The sequence below is a fragment of the Mustela lutreola genome, chromosome 9 (assembly GCF_030435805.1).
Source record: "Mustela lutreola isolate mMusLut2 chromosome 9, mMusLut2.pri, whole genome shotgun sequence".
NCBI classification, from domain to species: domain Eukaryota; kingdom Metazoa; phylum Chordata; class Mammalia; order Carnivora; family Mustelidae; genus Mustela; species Mustela lutreola.
This window is the reverse complement of record NC_081298.1, coordinates 107,305,749-107,325,075: the sequence shown is the minus strand read 5'-3', so window position 1 is coordinate 107,325,075 and position 19,327 is coordinate 107,305,749. Positions and strand designations below refer to the sequence as shown.

At 43.2% G+C, this 19,327-nt stretch overlaps 1 long non-coding RNA gene and 2 gene segments (V, D, J or C); 1 reads left to right on the top strand and 2 right to left on the bottom strand.

Moving 5' to 3' along the window:
* Positions 1-19,327, top strand: part of LOC131807768 (immunoglobulin kappa variable 2-29-like) — a 92,385-nt gene that overhangs the window by 61,798 nt on the left and 11,260 nt on the right.
* LOC131807797 (uncharacterized) overlaps positions 1-19,327 on the bottom strand; it is a 40,570-nt gene that overhangs the window by 14,641 nt on the left and 6,602 nt on the right. The window lies entirely within an intron of this gene.
* LOC131807792 (immunoglobulin kappa variable 4-1-like) lies at positions 2,583-3,184 on the bottom strand. The segment is given in 2 exon segments: positions 2,583-2,914; positions 3,121-3,184. Coding segments are annotated over 2 exon segments (366 nt in total).

The window sequence follows — 19,327 nt, the reverse complement described above, 5'->3', positions numbered from 1 at the left end:
TTCAGCCCTCATGCTAGTCATGACAGCCCCAGTCTGGCCTTCTCCACTCAGGTTCCTACTTTGCTTCCCATTGACTCCAACAGCCGTCCCCATGCAGAACCTCCTCTCTACCAGATGTTTGTAGTCTCCATCTGCTGAGCATTCCTATTTCCTGACTTTGCCATTCAAATTTTATCCAGAAAAAAACAGCTCAGGAAGGAGACAACACTATATCTCAGTCTATTCTTGTGCTGGAACCAATGCACATTATTCTCTTCCCAACATATTTTTAATATCAAAAAACAAATCTTCTAGTGCAAAACCAGGAGCAAAGAGCAGCCTCCTTTTGTCACTAGAAAACATTTTAAATTTGGAAAGAACAGCAAAGCAGGTTTAAGAGTGAGGCAAACAAAAAATATAGAAGATGGGAAAGATAAAGGACTCACCACCTGGACACCTTCTCCCCCGACGCTTACCCACCAAACCACTGACATTCACAGTAGCCCCCACCCTGTCTTCTGTGTTTCCCCAGCAGCCTGCTCACCGAGCTTCTGTCGCCCCTTTCAGCCACTTTTAGACTTCTTGGCCTGCCCATAAAGTGGAAGAACAGTGTTTGAAATCAAGATAGGTAGACTACACCACTCTAGTATCATTCCTTCCTAGTATCATTCCTTATTGCAGACAAACATCAGCCCCAAAGTCTCTCCCGGTTTCTGGAATATTTCAGTTCCCACCTCCTACAGCCTCTCACAGCCTGTCACAATTCGCAGTGGTTTCAGTGTACTCAGTATATGACCTTCCATTACCTGCTCTCTCAGTTGTTTGGCTGATTCTCCTCCAATTGTCTCTCCCCACCCAATATTGATCAGTCACTCTCCTGGCCATGCCTTGGGTGCACCATCAGAAAATCATGACCATTGAGATATCACCTTACACCAGTTAGAATGGCCAAAATTAACAAAACAGGAAACAACATGTGTTGGAGAGGATATGGAGAAAGGGGAACCCTCTTACACTGTTGGTGGGAATGCACGTTGGTGCAGCCTCTTTGGAGAACAGTGTGGAGATTCCTCAAGAAATTAAAAATAGAGCTTCCCTATGACCCTGCAATTGCACTCCTGGGTATTTACCCCAAGGATACAGAAGTCGTGAAAAGAAGGGCCATCCGTACTCCAATGTTTATAGCAGCAATGGCCACGGTCGCCAAACTATGGAAAGAACCAAGATGCCCTTCAACGGATGAATGGATAAGGAAGATGTGGTCCATATACACTATGGAGTATTATGCCTCCATCAGAAAGGATGGATACCCAACTTTTGTAGCAACATGGACGGGACTGGAAGAGATTATGCTGAGTGAAATAAGTCAAGCAGAGAGAGTCAATTATCATATGGTTTCACTTATTTGTGGAGCATAACAAATATCATGGAGGACATGGGGAGTTAGAGAGGAGAAGGGAGTTAGGGTAAATTGGAAGGGGAGGTGAATCACGAGAGACTATGGACTCTGAAAAACAATCTGAGGGGTTTGAAGTGGCGGGGGGATGGGAGGTTGGGGTACCAGGTTGTGGGTATTATAGAGGGCACGGATTGCATGGTGCACTGGGTGTGGTGAAAAAATAATGAATACCGTTTTCCTAAAAATAAATAAATTGAAAAAATAAAAAAAATAGAAAATCATGACCAGCTCTCCACCATTACAATGCTGAGCATCTCGGGATCTCAGGGATGCCTGGGTGGCTCAGTCTGTTGAGTCTCTGCCTTCAGCTCAGGCCATGGTCCTGGGGTCCTGGACCCGAATGCCCAAGGGACGACTTTAAAGGAAAAGATGACAAGTGGTGAAAAATGTGTTGAGGCATAGTATCCTGTGTTCCTAAAGTGACAGGGTTGAAGAGTGAGGGAATCAGAGCGCCTGGGTGGCTCAGTCTGTTGAGCGTCTGACTCTTGGTTTCAACTCAGGTCATGATCTCAGGCGTGTGAGACACAGCGGGCGTCAGGTCTGACTCAACAGGGTGTCTACCTGAAAGTCTTGCCATCTCTCTCAGCCCCTCCTCATCAGCAATAAATAAATAGATAAAATCAAAAAGAAAAAAATAATGCGAGAATTGCCTTTGTGAGAATGAGTACACCTGGGAGAGAGAGAAGGGAGGTAGGAAAGGAGCCGGAGCAGAAATGAATGTCCAGGACTCTGCCCAGGAAGGCTGGGAAACAGGGCCTATGGGAGGAAAAAGCGAGAGGGACACTACCTTCCATAGGGGGGATTCTGAATAGGAGAGTTCAAAGCATCCTGGGATGGATTCTCGCATTGGGCCCCCTGCTCAGAAGGGAGCCTGCTTCTCACCTCTGCCTCCTGTTCCCCCTGCTTGTGCTCCCTCCTTCTCTTTAGCAAATGAATAAATAAAATCTTTAAAAAAAAAAAAAAAGTGGTATGGGGAGATGCAGGAGAAGTCCACTCCCTTCATTTTCTGCTGGGATCTTACAAGCCCTGCAAGGAGTATGTCAGGAGAAGTGACTTCTCTGGCAAATAGGGGAACGCACATGTTCAGGGCTGAGCAGGGAGGAAGCAGCTGGTGCAGCAAAGCCTCACTGACCCATGGCCCCGAGCAGCAGGTTTGTGTTCAGGGCTGAAGCACTGTGGGTGGATAGCTATAATGATGCTGGCAGTAATAGTCCCCCACATCTTCGGCCTGGAGGTTGCTGATGCTGAGGGTGAAGTCTGTCCCAGACCCACTGCCGCTGAACCGGTCTGGGATGCCTGTGGCCCTGCTGGATGCATAATAGATGAGGAGCCTGGGAGACTGCCCAGGTTTCTGCTGGTACCAGGCTACATAGTTGCTAACACTCTGACTGGCTCTGCAGTTTATGGTGACCCGCTGACCTGGAGACACAGCCAGGGAGCCTGGAGACTGAGTCATCGTGATATCCCCATGGACACCTGCAATCAGAAAAATGGTGATACAGACACAGTTTATCCCCCTCATGCTGAAATATGTCATTGCAAACGTGCTTCCTAATGGTACCACATGGCAGTACATCATTGGGTCTATTTTGGAAATAACCAGTGTTTCTCATTATATATCTTAAAAAATTATTTAAAATGACACTAGTCCAGAAGGACTGTGGCACTTCTCAGTTTCTCACCTGAGACCCACAGCAACAAGCAGAGGAGGACCTGCCTCTGTGACGTCATCTTGCTCCCCCTGCCTGCCTGACACACCTCAGCTCAAGTAACAAAGGCTCCTTTTATATAGCTTGAGCCTCTGGTCTGGGCCTGGAGGGGCTTATGCAAAGCAGTCAGGGGGAACAGAAGCAAATCTCACAAGCAGTGGGTTGTGAAAGTGCCCAGTGGAAATGTAAGGAGCCAAAAATAACTCCAAAATAGAGTTGTATGACAGGAACACATGAAAGTCAACTCAGAAGCTATGAGAACAACTTAGTTCTAAAGTGACAAACTGCTACAAGATCGAGTGAAGAGCTTCCATTGTCAATTTAAAAATATCTTTAAATGGGTTCAGTGTCCAGAAATGATGAGCTTGGCTCTTCATATCAATAACCCTGGTAAAATAAAAAAACATGCTAGGAAACAAAAAATGGGAGGCAGGGAGGGGCAAAAGAATTGGAAGTCACAAAAAGAAAGGGGAGAGCTTTGGGCCCAGCTTTTTATAAAACCGCTGACTGGGGAACATGGAGCTCTGAAACCATTTTCTCCTGCAGATGGGTAAGGACGTGGCAAACACTTAAGCTTGGGTCCTGGAGCTGTGTAATGTCCAGAGAGATGAGAGATGGAAGACAGACCCAGAATTTCCTCCCTTGGGGAGACATATGGGACCCTCATTGGACCTAGGGGAACTCTGAGCTTTGATTTTCAGTTATTCTATCTTTTCAGTTCAGTATTTCTGTTTTGTGTTGAATTAACCAATGAGTGAAATCTAGGTGCCTTCAAGAAAATTCAGTTCCCTCCAGTGGTTTGAGAAGTCAGCACAGGGTTGCTTGGGCACCATATAAACTTCCCTGCATCTGTTCTTCCTCCTACTGTTTCATCTTAAGCAGAGGGAAGGGGACAGGGGTGGGATTCCCTTAAGACACGCAGTCCCGGTGAGGAGGGCAGAGGCTGTGGAGGCTTCAGGCGCACTGCAAGTCCAGCTACAAAACTTCTGCCATCTTTCCTCTGAGTGGGGCAGATGCCTGAGGCTTCCTCTGTCAGGTGGCACCCTGGCTGTTCCATGGGTCCCTATAGCTGCTGCACTGCTTCATGACATGAGCCATTTCCTAGACCCAGACGGAGCCTGTATCAAGTAGACTCTGCCTGGGGATCCACACCTCACCCTCACAAAGGGTCGATTCTCCCATCACTCCACCCCTCCATTTACCTCTGATAATGGTTAATTTTATGTGTCCACGCCCAGTGGAGTGGTCAATGCCCATTTAAATGTTGCTGCCAAGTTATTTTTTAATGTGATGAACATCTACATCTACATCAGTAGCCCTTATCACAACACAGAGTCTCCCATGCTGCAGAAAAGATTCACCACAGACCTGTTTTGCTTCAAAAAGGAAAGAAAACTTTATTATTATTATTACAGAAAAAAAAATAGAAACAGAGGAGAAAAGGAATCTACACATACAGGAAGAGAATAGTAGGCAAAAATGAGAATAAGGCCACTTTACCTCATACTGGATACTTACAACACCCCACCTCAGCTGCTGGGAAGCCTGGTGGAGACACACAGGCCGCAGTCCTGACTGAGAGGCCTGGGCGGAGCGTCCTCTCCTCAGGGGACACTTCCAATGGACCATTCCCACAAGAGCCATATTTATAGGGCAAATAATAGGGTTTGAAATTAAACATTTGTTCATCTACGTGCAGTTTGGAGCAAGCAGCATGTCCAGTTTGTCCCATGGCGGGGCGGGGGGCAGCCCTGCCTGGCGCAGGAGGGGATGGGAGACAAGGCTGTAGCTCTTGACGTCCACAACAGAGGGGCTGTTCCTGGAGGCCAGACAATATATTTTAAACAGTTGGCTCCCAAGGTCATTCACACAGCGCCAGTGTCACAAATAACATTCCTTAGCCCACCTGTGTATATGCAGGCCCAGGTGGTCAGTGATGCGGGACAAATCACAAAAACATTTATCTATACCGAACACCTCCACAATGTGTGTGTGTGGGGGGGGGTCTCATCCAATCAGTTGAAGGCTTTAAGAACCAAGATTGAGGCTTCCCAAAGGAGAAGCAATTCCTCCTCAAGAGGCAACATAGAAATTGGGCCCGAGCTGTCAACATACAGATTTCGACCTCCAGATTGCAATATCAACCCTACCCTGAATTTCCAGCCTGCCCGCCAATTTTGGATTTGCCAGTCCCCACACACCCAATTCTCAAAATTTCTCTCTCCGTGCGTACTTACTAGTTCTGTTTCTCTGGAGGACACGGACTGATAACACTCTTCATGCAACTCATGTCCCACCACTGAAGACTGTAAAAATTCCAAACATGACACTCATTTCTATCTCCCCCCCATGTCCTCTCAATGGACCATTCTTACTATTTCTCTTCCTTTCTCAAAGCTCTCTATGGGTCACAGAGAACTGATTGTCTTCACTTCCGTCTCTTTCTCCTTCCCGGAACCTCGGCCTCCCCCACAAGAGCACAGAGTCGTACAAAGACCAAGTGTCCCGGTTTTCACAGAACTTTCTCGAATTTAATACTGAAATCCCAGCCCCTGAGAAACCCTCATTCTTAGGAAAACCGGAATAGTTAACCCCAGGGGACAAGGAATCATGCCAGCCCATCAAATTGGCTCTTTTTAATATTGCTTGAAATTCTCTCCCCTATTGCCTCTCCACGAGGCTTTTCATCTCTGAAGTCAATAATCGGGCAGATTTGGGTCCCCGATGACTCCCCCACCCAATGGAGACGCCATGCCTCCCTTCTGCATTGGCGGGGGGCGGGAGGCGGATGCAGAAGAAGTTTACCTACTACACGATGTCCCAGCATATTAATTGGTCACCAATCAATTTTATACGGTGAAGCTGTGAGTATTCTTTGATAATCTTCTTTTGTAATTCAGGCCAGGCCCATTGCTTCTGAGCTCTTGCTTCTGAGCAATGGGCCTGGCCTGAATTACAAAAGAAGGCATAGACTCAAACTATGACTAGAACTAGCACAGTGGCTCTTCTAGAACGAGCGAATGTATTTTAGTGCAGATTTTAAATCAAAATTTCTATACGTGTAATACAAATGTTTTACTTCGAAGATCTTAGAGTCTAGGACACTCACTATTATCTTCATTGATTTGGTAAAAAACAAGAAGTGGGGAAAATCGTACCAGCAGTCCGCAAAATTCCACAGTCACACCCAGGGCATATGGGCACATAGATCGAGCTTGCCAAGGGGAGAAGCATGAGACCCCAGATAAACAGGGCCTTTCAGTAGCCACCTCAGTATGCCTGAAGTAGCAAGGTCAGGGAAAGAAGGTGAGAACAGCAGAAGCAGTTGGATTCCATGGGTACATGAAGCAATTCAGAGTCAGGGAATGTAAGAAACTCACCCACTTGATACTTACCTTATTATAGACGTCTAGGGCATCTTACAAAGCAAATGCCAAAAAAGTTGAATTTTAACATCCTTTTTTACTTGCATCCAGCCCAGGACATGTCCACTTTCTTGGTAATCTAGTCAGGAGACCCTGGCATGGCCGTAGGAAGAGTGGTTAGATTCTGCTCGTATTGTAACTGTCGAACAAATACATTTTGATGACATACAGGATGTGACAAGTGACAGAAAAATGAAAGACCTGAGCAAGAAGAAATATGAAATGTCATTTACTGAGGTTGGGAAAGGTGAGGAAAAGCAACTTTGGGGGAGGAGACAGGTATCAGGACTTTGATTTGGACATACTGGATTTTGTGCTGTTAGCACTCCAGATGGCGATGTGCCTTGGGCAAATGGATATGAGAGTCTGGAGCTCAGGGAACCAGTCGGGGATATGGATGTGAATTCAGACCCAGTGTGAGGTCACAAGGCCATGAGTGTAAGTAGAGGAACAGGGACCAGGCCCTGTCAGATAATGTGGAGAGGTGAGGGAGATAAGCAGGAACTGACAAGAGACAGAGAAAGAGTGGCCAGTGAGACAGGAGCCAAACCAAGAGAGAGTGAAATCCCGGAGCCAAGAAAATGTCTTAAAAATGTCTTTACTTTGCAGATGTAAAAACAAAACAAAACTTAAAAAAAGAAAAGGAGAATCTCTTTCAGGACTGGCTCTTTTTTTTTTTTCCCAAATATTTTATTTATTTATTTGACAGACAGAGATCACAAGTAGGCAGAGAGGCAGGCAGAGAGAGTTGGGGAGGCAGGCTCCCCGCTGAGCAGAGAGCCCAGTGTGGGGCTCCATCCCGGGATCCCAAGACCATGAACTGAGCTGAAGGCAGAGGCTTTAACCCACTGAGCCACCCAGGTGCTGAACTGAACACAGTGTCCCTTATAGGACCACAACTCCTCCCTGGGCGGGTGGAAAGTTTGGAAGATTACAACTTTAGAAAAACTAGACAGGGCAGAGGGTGGTGGAGAGTTGCGGGCACTTGCTGCCTTCTGCTGGTCATATTCATGCATTACATATTAGAGGAAGATTGCTCAGGAGCCTTTGTCTTTCAAAATATCTCGGAATTTTTTTTTTTTTTTAATAGGGAGAGAGAGAAAGAGAGATCATGAGTGGCGAAGGAGGGGCAGAGACAGGGAGAAGGAGAGAGAATCCCAAGCAGGCTTCTCACTGAGTGGGAAGTCCAACACAAGGCTTGATCTCCAGACCCTAAGATTATGACCTGAGCCGAAATCAGAGTCAGACGATTAACCGACTGAGCCACCCAGGTGCCCCTGAAATATCTCAGAATATTAAACCTAGAAATAACCTTACACTTCCTCTGTCCCGGCATTTTCATTTTTACTAGGGAATAGGTGCTTGGCCAAGAAAGTTTTGCGTAAAGTCATATACGAAGTTCATCAGACTTTAGGCTCTTTCCATTATTTCAAGTCCCCCTCCCATTTGCAGCCAAGTACAGTCACAAGCTAATCTGCACGTTATTCCAATTCAAATGTCTTGTACTCTTAAACGTTCTTTAATGACAAGCTCTACGACCACATCACGTCACCCCACTCACTGACCCCACCTAGTGGCAGAATAAATAAAATGAGGATCTTCCAGGATTCTGAGGACTCACCCTAAAACTTTCCGAGGGAACATTTCCTCAGCTTTCAGTCTGACTTCTTTTAATCTTTCATAGAAATTTTGCACCCCTTCCCACAAGTGGTCCATTTGCATTTTACTGCAAAACATTTTCTTCACAAATTCTACCCTTCTGGAAATCCCTATCACCCTAGTTTAAGAAACACAACCCAAGAAAGCACGCAGAATTAACTTCTCTCGAGTACAGTATAGCCACAAAATAAAACAGTCCCCATCGATATTTCTTTATTCACAAGATAGATCCAGTCTTTCCTCTCAATTCTTTTTCATCGTGGATTTTTTGCATAAATTTTTACTTTTAAACATTGCATTAAAATGTTATTTATCTGAATTACTGAAGGGTTTTTTTTTTTTTTTGGTACCTCCTTAAATTTTGTGCCTGAAGCTGGTGCCTCACCTGCCTTACTCTGGTTCCAATCCTGCATAAAGGGCTCCAAAGAGCTAGATGAATTTTGAATACCACGGACTTACACATCCTCACTGCGAAGACCAGATTAGCCCTGTGACTATTATGATTGATACCTACTGACGCACAAGTTTCCAAGTACAACCAGGGACAGAAGATCCTAACTGTTCAACTCCCAGCCCTCCAAAGTTCCAGATTCCTGATATAAAAGAGGACACCATGTTCTGACCTAACAGATGGAATCTGGGGTTGGCATGGAAGGGCTGGTAGCATCTGGCTCAGTGAGGAAGCACTAGGTCTTCCTAAGGGAGAAAGAACTCAACACACAGATCAGAAAGGAAACCTGGTGGTTGGAGAGGAAGGGGGAGGAGGCGCGGGAAGACAGGCAGTTAGACAGTAGAGAGAGGTCAGGTCATACTGCACTGGAATCACCTAGAGAGTTCAAGAAAGTCCTAATGCCCAGTCACCACCCAGACCAATTTCATCAGCATCTCTCAGGGTGAAAAACAGTCATCAGTAGTTTTTAAAGTTCCGCAGGAGATTCTGACCCTGGTGGCCAAAAATGAGAACACCGGTATAGGCCTAGGAGAACATGCAGTTAGAAACCACAATGTGAAATCTTTGAAGAGTTTTAAATGGGAATAATTACATCTAGCTACCCCCCCTCATTTTTAAAGATTACTCTGGTGACAAAGGAGAATAATGCAGAAGACCTATTGTTCAACCACCTATCTGCAAATTTGCTGGAAGTGAGGCTAAGCAGTGAAAATCAGTATGTGCAGGGCACCTGGGTGGCTCAGTGGGTTGAGGCCTCTGCCTTCGGCTCGGGTCATGGTCCCAGGGTCCTGGAATCGAGCCCCGTGTTGGGCCCTCTGCTTGGCAGAGGGCCTGCTTCCCCCTCTCTCTGTCAAATAAATAAATAAATAAATTTAAAAATTTTTTTAAAGAATCAGTATGTGCTAAGAACTTATTACATGCCCAGGCACTATGCTAAGTAATTCATATATACTATTTTATTTACTCCTCACAGCACCTTTTAAACAAGAGGTATTATTCCTACGTCTCAGAAGTCTAAGGCTTACCCAGGATCACACTCAGCTCAGAAAATACAGTGTTCTCATCAAATCTCTGTGTTGATATGCCAATTCACGATGCCTCCTCCTGCTGGGAATGACCAGCAGGCCATTGTTGGCCAGAGAATGTCACCATCGGGGTTACTGGAAGGTTAGGGTTTTGGTCATAAATGAATAAATTAGCCTTTGGGCTGGCATGAATCCATCCTGGGCTGAAACAACAGCAGGAGATTATAAGCAAGTAAGGCTAAGGGGTGGTCCCTTGGCTCTGGGGCATTCACCAAGGAAAAATCCCTCTAAGGTCCCTGGGTGGATAGTGCACCGGATTCCCAGGCCACACACCAACCTTACCACCTCATGCCCTCTATATACAGTGAACAGCTGTACAGGAAATAGTCATATGCATTCCACATTTGTAATTCCTATGAAGTTATTTATTTATTTATTTTTCTATGGAGTTATTTAGAATATTATACATTGTGCAACTCCTATGCTATGTCACCAAGAGAGAAATTGTCTTCAACTTTGATACTAGGAACACCTTGAGTCACACTGAGAACGGGAAATTTGTCTTGTAGATAGAAGCATGTAAGTTGGACCATTTCCTTCTTTTTTATTGGCTTCCAAGAAGCTCAGCATCAGCTTTTATGCACAATCATGCATATTTTAATGGCATTTACCGACATATAGTTTACATACAGTAGAACTAGACACCTTTTTTAGTGCATGGTTCTATGAATTTTGGCAAGCGCACAGCTATGTAACCACAACCATGTTCAAGACAGAGAACAGACCGATCACCCTTAAAAGTTCCTCTGAGTCCCTCTGTAGTCAACCCTCCCTCTCCCCAGCCCCAGTCAACTGCTGATCTGTTTTCTGGTCATCTAGTTTACCGCTTCCAGAATGTCACAGAAGCAGAACCATATGGGGTGTAGGTTTTCAAGTCTGGTTTCTTTCACTTAGTAGAATGCACTGAGATTCCCCCAGCTTTTCATGTGTCATCAATAGGATATTCTCTTTAGTGCTGCGTTCAGTTTGCCTATCTAGCTACCAATTTAGAGATATTGAGCTGTTTCCTTGTTTACTCCTACGAATGAAGTTGCTGTAGATATTTGGGTCCAGGTTTCCGTGTGAACCTAGGATTGCATTTTGCTTAGAGAGCCAGTAACGGACTGCAGTCACAAGGTGGGTATAGACTTAAGCTTATAGGAAACTGCCCAGAATTTTTGGTCCAGCTTTTGTTGGCGTGTTTGTTTTCTTCCTGTTGACCATGAGAGTTCTTTGTACATTCTGCATACAATTTCTCTCTCACATTTATGGTTAATGACTGGTTTCTCAGCGGGCAGCTTCTCTTCTCATTTCCATACCTGTGACTTTAGAAGAGCAGAACTGTACTTTTAATGAAATCCAATCTTTTTTTCTTGTCTTTTTGGATCATTAAACACCTGTTTTATCTTTATGGTTATCTCAATGTGGTTTCTGCCCTTTTTGTTCTTATTTTTCTAACTTCATTACAAATTTTTAATTAAACCCAAATATTTTGGGAAGAAGGAGCAAGGTATAAATAGAGTAACTTGTGCACAGATTCTAGAGTCATCTTGATCTGCTGAGAAAGGAAACTAGCTTTTTTACATTGACGGTCTTATTTTAGATTTTATTACTTCACAAAAATGCTCATATTACAAGAATGTTTAAAATAACAAAATTGGAGCTCACAAAAAAAGAAAAAGGAGTATGTCCATAATCACGTAAGAAAGGATTCTAACCCAAGTTGGCCTAGTGACAGGGACTGTGTTATTTCTATACATCATATTCTACAGCATCTCCTTAAAACAATTTTAGATAACTTAAGTCAATTTAAGTTAAAATACAATGATATTGGTTGAGGAACACAGCTTATTGTTAGAGTCAAAAAAATCTCTTAATCTTTCTATAGATAGAACTATACTAACTATAATGATGGTCTTTATGATATACTTTTCTAAAATCAAGGTCCAAAGGGGGCACCTGGGTCATACAGTTGGTAAAGCATCTGACTCTTGGTTTTGACTCAGGTCATGATCTCAGGGTCTTGAGATAGAGCTCACTGTCAGGCTCTGTGTTGAGCACAGAGCCTGCTTGAGATTCTCTCCCTCTCCCTCTGCCCCTTCTGCTTGTACTCTCTCTCTCCCTCTCTCTAAAATAAATAAATATAACTTAAAAATATCAAACCCAAAAATGCATTGGTAAAAGTGCATATATAAAAATGTTTATATATTTTTATATATAATACATATAATACAATTATGCTAAATAAAAAATACGTATGTTAAAAATACAGATAGGTAGATGAGATGGAGAAATAGAGGTGGAAATAGAAAGAAGGAAAGAGAGAGAGAGAGACAATGAGACCAAATTTTTATATAGGGGTAATATATTTAGAGGGGGATTTATTTTATTGTTCTACCTAAATTCTCTGTAAGAGTTCTAAATACTTATAAATCACGTATTTTAAAAATCATTTATGATTGTTCTATACCTGATTTTTTTGCTTTTCTACTATTTCCATGACTTTTTGTCTAAAAGCAATAAAATCTGGCCTGGCTTTTAATACTAGAAATACTTCCTACTTAGAAACAGTGATCCCTGAAAGACCCATTAGATGAATGTAGGCGTGTTGGCTTACACAACACTGCCATCTACGGGCAGAACTTCACCACTGCACTCTGGCTTTGGTGAGTCAGTCGACAAGGTGACACAGTTCCTTTCTATTTAGTTTCATTTTTAATGTCTATTGAAATGGCCAACCATATAAAAAGATAGATCACATACACCCCCGCATGCACACACACCCGTGCACGAGGGTGCATACACACACACAAACACACACACACAGAAGAGTATTTCAAAGTCAAGAATTTTAGTACATTGCTAACTGATAAAGACTTTTTTAAATAACTACTATGCTACTATGGTACAAAACTAAAAGTAAATCTAATATTACCTGATTGCCAGTTTTTATTCAAACTTCCTTGGCTGTCTCTAAACACTTCCATCACAGTAACTCTGCTTAAATCAACGTCCAGATCCAGATAAATGTATGGTTAATTAAGTTTTGCCAAAACCTAAAACAAACAAACCCTCTGTATTTTAAAAAACATACCCAGGAAATAGTAAAAGAGGGCAAACCACCATTATTTAGAAATATAAAGCATGTCATGAGACTAGGATAATCTTGAAACTAAAATCAAAGACTCAACATAAAGAAAGGTAGAGATGAAACTCACTTACAATCCTCGATGCAAGGAAAATATTAGAAAGTTAATTAAAAGTAGAGCTACCCTATGGCCCAGCAATTGCCCTGCTGGGTATTTACCCCAAAGATACAGATGTAGTGAAAAGAAGGGCCATCTGTACCCCAATGTACATATGGAGTATGTACATAGCAGCAATGTCCACAGTAGCCAAACTGTGGAAAAAGCCAAGATGCCCTTCAACAGACAAATGGATAAAGCAGATGTGGTCCTTATATACAATGGAGTATTTTGCCTCCATCCGAAAGGATGAATACCCAACTTTTGTATCAACATGGATAGAACTGGAGGAGATTATGGTAAGTGAGATAAGTCAAGCAGAGAAAGTCAATTATCATTATGGTTTCACTTACTTGTGGAGCATAAGGAATAACACGGAGGACATTAGGAGAAGGAAAGGAAAAATGAAGGGGGCGAAATCGGAGGGGAAGGAGAACCATGAGAGACTGTGGACTCCAAGAAACAAACTGAGGGTTTTAGAGGGGAGGGGGTGGGGGATGGGTGAGCCTAGTGGTGGGTATTAAGGAGGGCACCTATTGCATGGAGCACTGGGTGTGGTACATAAACAATGAATCTTGGAACACTGCATCAAAAACTAATTTTTATGGTGACTATGTATTTTATGGTGGCTAACATAACACAATTTTAAAAAAAAAAGAAAATTAAACCTCTAAAAAAAAAATGGAAAGTTGTAACAGCTGAAATTTCATCTGACCACCCATGGTTGGAATCTAACCAGAGAAGCCTGATGACATGATGGAGTGTTTTTTTTTTTTCCACACAGAACCCGGAGCAGGGGTTCAGGGATGGAACTGCTGCCCCAGGACTCAGGTTCCTCTCCATCCCCTTCCTCGACCCACAAATTCTTATGTTGAAAACCTAATGCCCAAGGTGACTGTATTTGGAGGGAGGCCTTTGGGTGTGATTATGTCATAAGGGCAGAGCCCCCAAAAATGGGATTAGTGCCCTTATAAAAGAAGAATCAGAGAGCCCCCATCCCTTTTCTACCACATGAGGGCACAGCGAAACCACAGCCATGGAAGAAGTAGGACCTCATCAGACACTGAATCTGCCAGGACCTTGATCTCAGACTTCCAAGCCTCCAGAACTGTGAGACCTACATTTCCGTTATTTATAAACTGTCCACCTTGGGACGCCTGGATGGCTCAGCCAATTAGGTGTCTGCCTTCAGCTCAGGTCATGATCCCAGGCTGGGGATCCAGTCCTGGATCAGGCTCCCTGCTCAGTGGGGAGCCTGCTGCTCTCTCTCCCTCTGCATGCTGTTCCCCCTGCTTGTGCTCGCTCTCGCTCTCGCTCTCGCTCTCTCTCTCTCTCTCTCTCTGACAAATAAATAAATAAAATTTTTGAAAAAAAGAAAAATAAAATAAACCGCCCACCCCATCTATGGTATTGTGTTAGAGCAGCCCAAGGAAGAATGGACTAACACAAAGGGAGAGGAGTGCCTTGTTGAGGCTCCAGAGCCCTCCACCCCCCATGTGCTTTCTGCTTACACTGGGGCATGGACATCCTTGCCGCCTCACCACATAGGAGGGAGGAAAGTCTTGGCTCCCCACTAAGACCTCTCAGACACCACCCCCACAGGCGATCGGGCACCCCCTTTTGGCCTGGTAAGAGTAGCCAGCTAGGCTCCCCACTGGCCTTTACTGGCACAGGCAAAGGTGGCACTACAGTCCTTTCTGTGACATTTGACTGACTCTGCAGTCATTGCCTAACTGTCTTCTGTTTCTAAGTTGCCCTTCTCCTCGCTCTTCTGTCAGGAGAGTTGGCAGCCATCTATCTCCATTTGTGTTTCTGGTTTGCAAACTGCTCCAGCGCCTGGTCTGTGGTTTACAAGACAAAAAGAAGAGCCAGGCATTTTTCTGTCATTCTTCAGGTCCCACGGTCCCCTCATGGTCTCGCCACCAGGATGAGTGTCCCAGGGCTTTCATAACAAGCACCACATTCCGGTTGACTCAAACACCAGAAAGGTATCCTCTCATAGTTCTGGATTTTATTGATTCGTCTTGATGCGACTATAAATGAGACCATTCTCTCAATTTCTCTTTCTGATAGATCATTATGAATGTATAGAAACACAACTGAAAAAAAAAAAAAAAGAAAGAAAGAAACACAACTGACTTTTGTATATTGACTTTGTTTCCAGCAACTTTACCGAATTCGTTTATTAGCTCTAAGAGTATTTTGGTGGAGTCTTCAGGGTTTTCTTGTCTAAGACCATGTCATCTGCAAACAGAGACAATTTTACTCTTTCTTTTCCAAGCAAGAAGCTGGAATAAATCCCATGTGACCTTGGTGCATGATGCTTTTCATATATTGTGAAATTCAGTTTACTAATAGGTTGTTGAGGATTTCCCTATCTGTATTCATTCATCAAGGATACTGGCCTGTAATTTCCTTTTCTTGCAGTGTTTGTCTGGTTTTTGTATTATGGCATTGCTGGCCTCAAAATGAGTTTGAAAATAGTCTCTCCTATTTTTTGAAAGAGTCGGGAAAGGCTGGATATCAATTCTTCTTTAATTGTGTGGTCAAACTCACCAGTAAATCCATCTGATCCTGGACATTTCTTCATCAGTTCCATTTGGTTTCTGATTTAAGGAGTAAATGCACTTTTCTTCCTAGTCTATGCATCCAAGAGCCTATTGCCATTTCCATATAGATTATCCTTTGTGTTGATCTCCAGAGGAAAGTGCTGGATTGAAAGTGTTGATCTCCAGCACTTTCCTCCCTCTGCTTGAGCAGGGATAACCTCACTGGAGCATGTGGCTCATACAGCCACATGCAACACCTGCACAACAGCTGGACAACCCCCTTTACTCCGATCAACTGTCCCGAAGCCAACATTATGAGGAGTCAAGTCCAAGTTGTGTGGGAAGACTTATAATACTCAGCAGTAATCTCTCAGGCTAGAATAGAAAAGATCCATCTAGAAGGAAGGACTTTCTGTATTTATCATCTTTCTGTGTGATTATTCCATGTAAGTCTCAATACTACAACTTGTCTCCCACCTTAGTCACTCTCTTACTGCTCTGGGATATATAAATGGGCTGTGGCACCTTTTGGAATGAAGTTCATAGGACACTGAGCAGGAGAGACTCCAAATCCATCTGGAAAATATTTCACCAGATATCTGATTCTCCACCTTCTTCAGGGATTGACACATATCGTCATAACTTTTGTCATATCTCATGAGCTCATACTATGTTACTGCCATTGGCATAACACCGAACAGCTGATACCAGCCTGGAGTTGTTTTTTTTTTTTTTTTTAAAGAAAGAGAGGGAGGGAGGGAGGAAAAGAGAGAAAAAAGAGAGAGAGAGAGAGAAGAGAAAAAGAGAGAAAAGAGAAAAAAGGAGGGCTGAAGAAAGGAAGGAAAAGACATTTGTTGATAAATCCATTAAAAATTCTCATTTTTTCCTAATTAAATTCTTCAATGTGATATATTCTCAAATACACACATTTATCAAATTCAATTCAAAGAGCAATCATTGAATACTCAGTATCAAGGCACAATGGAGATACCAAACCACCTGGCTGAGGTCACTTGCCTGAAGAGGTCACTTACCTGAAGTTGTTCATTCCCTAGCAGACAGATTAGAATCTGATCACGAAATCCCATGAAATAACGCAGGATGTGGGAAGTATGGTAAATACCACATTAGCAAAGTAATTGCGTAACCCACTCAGAAAGTTTGTGGTCACTCAATTTTCACCCTCTCCTTAAATGGCCATCAACTCCTTTGGTGGCAACAGAGAACTTTATTATGTATAAAGCTCCTCATCCCCCAAGCTTCCACATCAGTCTGGATCCAGCCCAATTCAATGACAGTGACTCTGAGATTGATTTTTTCTTTTGTAATCTGTAGTCTTGCAACTCACAGTGGAAACCTTAGGCTGAAGATGGTCTTTGTCAGCCTGAGTCTCTAAGGGACAGCATGAAAGTGAACCCTACCTTCTGCTGTCAGAACTTTATGCAAGAGAAAAATAAATTTCTAATACATTAAATTGCTCAAGCTTGTGACCATATCCATTAGAGTAGCTATTATTGCCCTTAATTAATACACTTACCATCCTAATGATTATTCTCGTACCAACTGGAAGCATTCTGCAGACTGGCTGAATCAGCCACATTTAGCCAGAATCACTGAACTGGTTCTTGGAAGGCAAAGGTTTAGACCTTGACTGTATGCCTGCAACTTTGGTATCATTAAGGGCACCTTGGTTTCCTTAGTTATAAAAGTCAAATAGTTAAGAGCTCTTTCCAGCTTTAAAAATGATGTTTGGTATCCTGACTGACCCCTAGAGCAGCTGTCATGCTGAAAAAAGAAACCTACATCCGTGTTGCATGAGGTCATTTTTCATTCTTTCACTGGATTTCAGAAAATGGATTAAAAAGTCCCCACCTACTTGGACCAGATGGCAACCATGCAGAGAATTTTCCTGGTCTGCAAATATTTTGTCAAGCACCTCAGGAAATATAATGGGGGAGTGCTTTAAATGCGAGGCAAGATGTCTGGTTCTTCCCCCATCCCAGTCCTTCCCTACCTATGTAAGCCCTGAGTGAATCACTTCCTCTCTTAAAGACCCACTTTTCTCCCATTTGTTATGAATGGAGCTAGATGTAGTTTCTCTCTTCCAGTTCCAACAGTCCATGACCTACAAAACCCCTCCAAGGAAGCACCAAGTCTATTTTCTATTCATTCTTTTTTTTATTTTTATTTATTTTTTAAATTTCTTTTCAGTGCTCCAGAATTCATTGTTTATGCACCACACCCAGTGCTCCATGCCATATGTGCCCTCCACAATACCCACCACCAGGCTCACCCAACCTCCCATCCCTTACCCCTTCAAAACCCTCAGTTTGTTTTTCAGAGTCCACAGTCTCTCATGACTCATCTCCCCCTCCAACTTCCCTCAACACCCTTCTCCTCTCCATCTCCCCATGTCTTCTGTGTTCTTCCTTATGCTCCACAAATAAGCGAAACCACATGATAATTGACTCTCTCTCCTTGACTTATTTCACTCAGCATAATCTCCTCCAGTCCCGCCCATGTTGATACAAAAGTTGGGTATTCATCCTTTCTGATGGAGGCATAATATTCCATTCTAACAGGGTTTCGGGGTCAGCTGTCATGAAGACAATCCCAGTTTGAGGCACCACCATCAGTTTCCAAGGTTTCAGAAACTACCAAGGGCTAGACGGTGCCAAAGCAAAGAGAAAACTCCCCTGACTGAATCTCCCCTAACAATCTTGTTCATTTCATTCATTTATTCCATAGGTATGTAAGTGTGTCTGGATGCCAGACATATTTGTTAGTCACTGAAAGCACAATGGTGAGTAAGAACTCATCTATAATAAAAATAATGTAATTCACAAGCTTTAGGTTCCTTCAAAATAGAAGGAACAAAGAACAATGAACATTCCCTTTCCTAACTGCATTTCCACCTTTTCTAAGAGCGCATGGACCTCCCCTCTTGAGGAATTTCTCCATTCTGACTGGATACAGTCAGGTGAGAATGTCATGATGCCTCCCTTTCCTAGCCCAGGTGTGAGACCCTCACCCAAGCTAGGCTCAACAAACTTCCCTCTTTGCTGAATCTTGAGGAAATGGACACAGACTGAAAGCATTTCATTCCCTTTAATAACAGCAACCTGACCAGACTGTTCCTACTAGATGAACACTTATAAGTGAGTGTGAGCATAATTAGAAGTTTGGAGGCACAGCCCTTCCAGTGACATCCACCCTCCCCACCTCTCCAACTACCACCACCACCAGAGCCTCTCTCTCAGCCCCTACGGATCCCTGAGTCCCCAGGGACAGGCCCTCCTTGAGTCCCAAGACCCACCCATCTCCTCTGCTTAGGCAAACTGGCAGTCACCATACCCACCTCCTTGATCCCATGACTCCCAGAAGATATTCACAAAAACAAATCAATCTGATGCAAATACATTTCCACAGTCTGGGATCTTTGGTTGTATCATTGATCATTTTTTAAGTATCACTTACCAAGTTTAATTTAGCCCCTGAAAGTGCTCTTTCCTCTAATTCAGTGTTTCTTTCTTTTTTTTTTTTTTTAAGATTTTATTTATTTATTTAACACAGAGAGAGAGATCACAAGTAGGCATAGGGAGGCAGAGGGAGAGGGGAAAGCAGAACTATAAAGTCTAGTTTTTAATCAGTTGTAATCAATCAGTTGTATTTAGAAAAGTAAAAAACTTTATTTCCCTAGCAAGTCAAATAACCCTGAAAGGATACATAGTGTTAAAGAACAATTACTCAAAACATGAGTTGAGGAAAAGGCAGACCTAGTAGGATC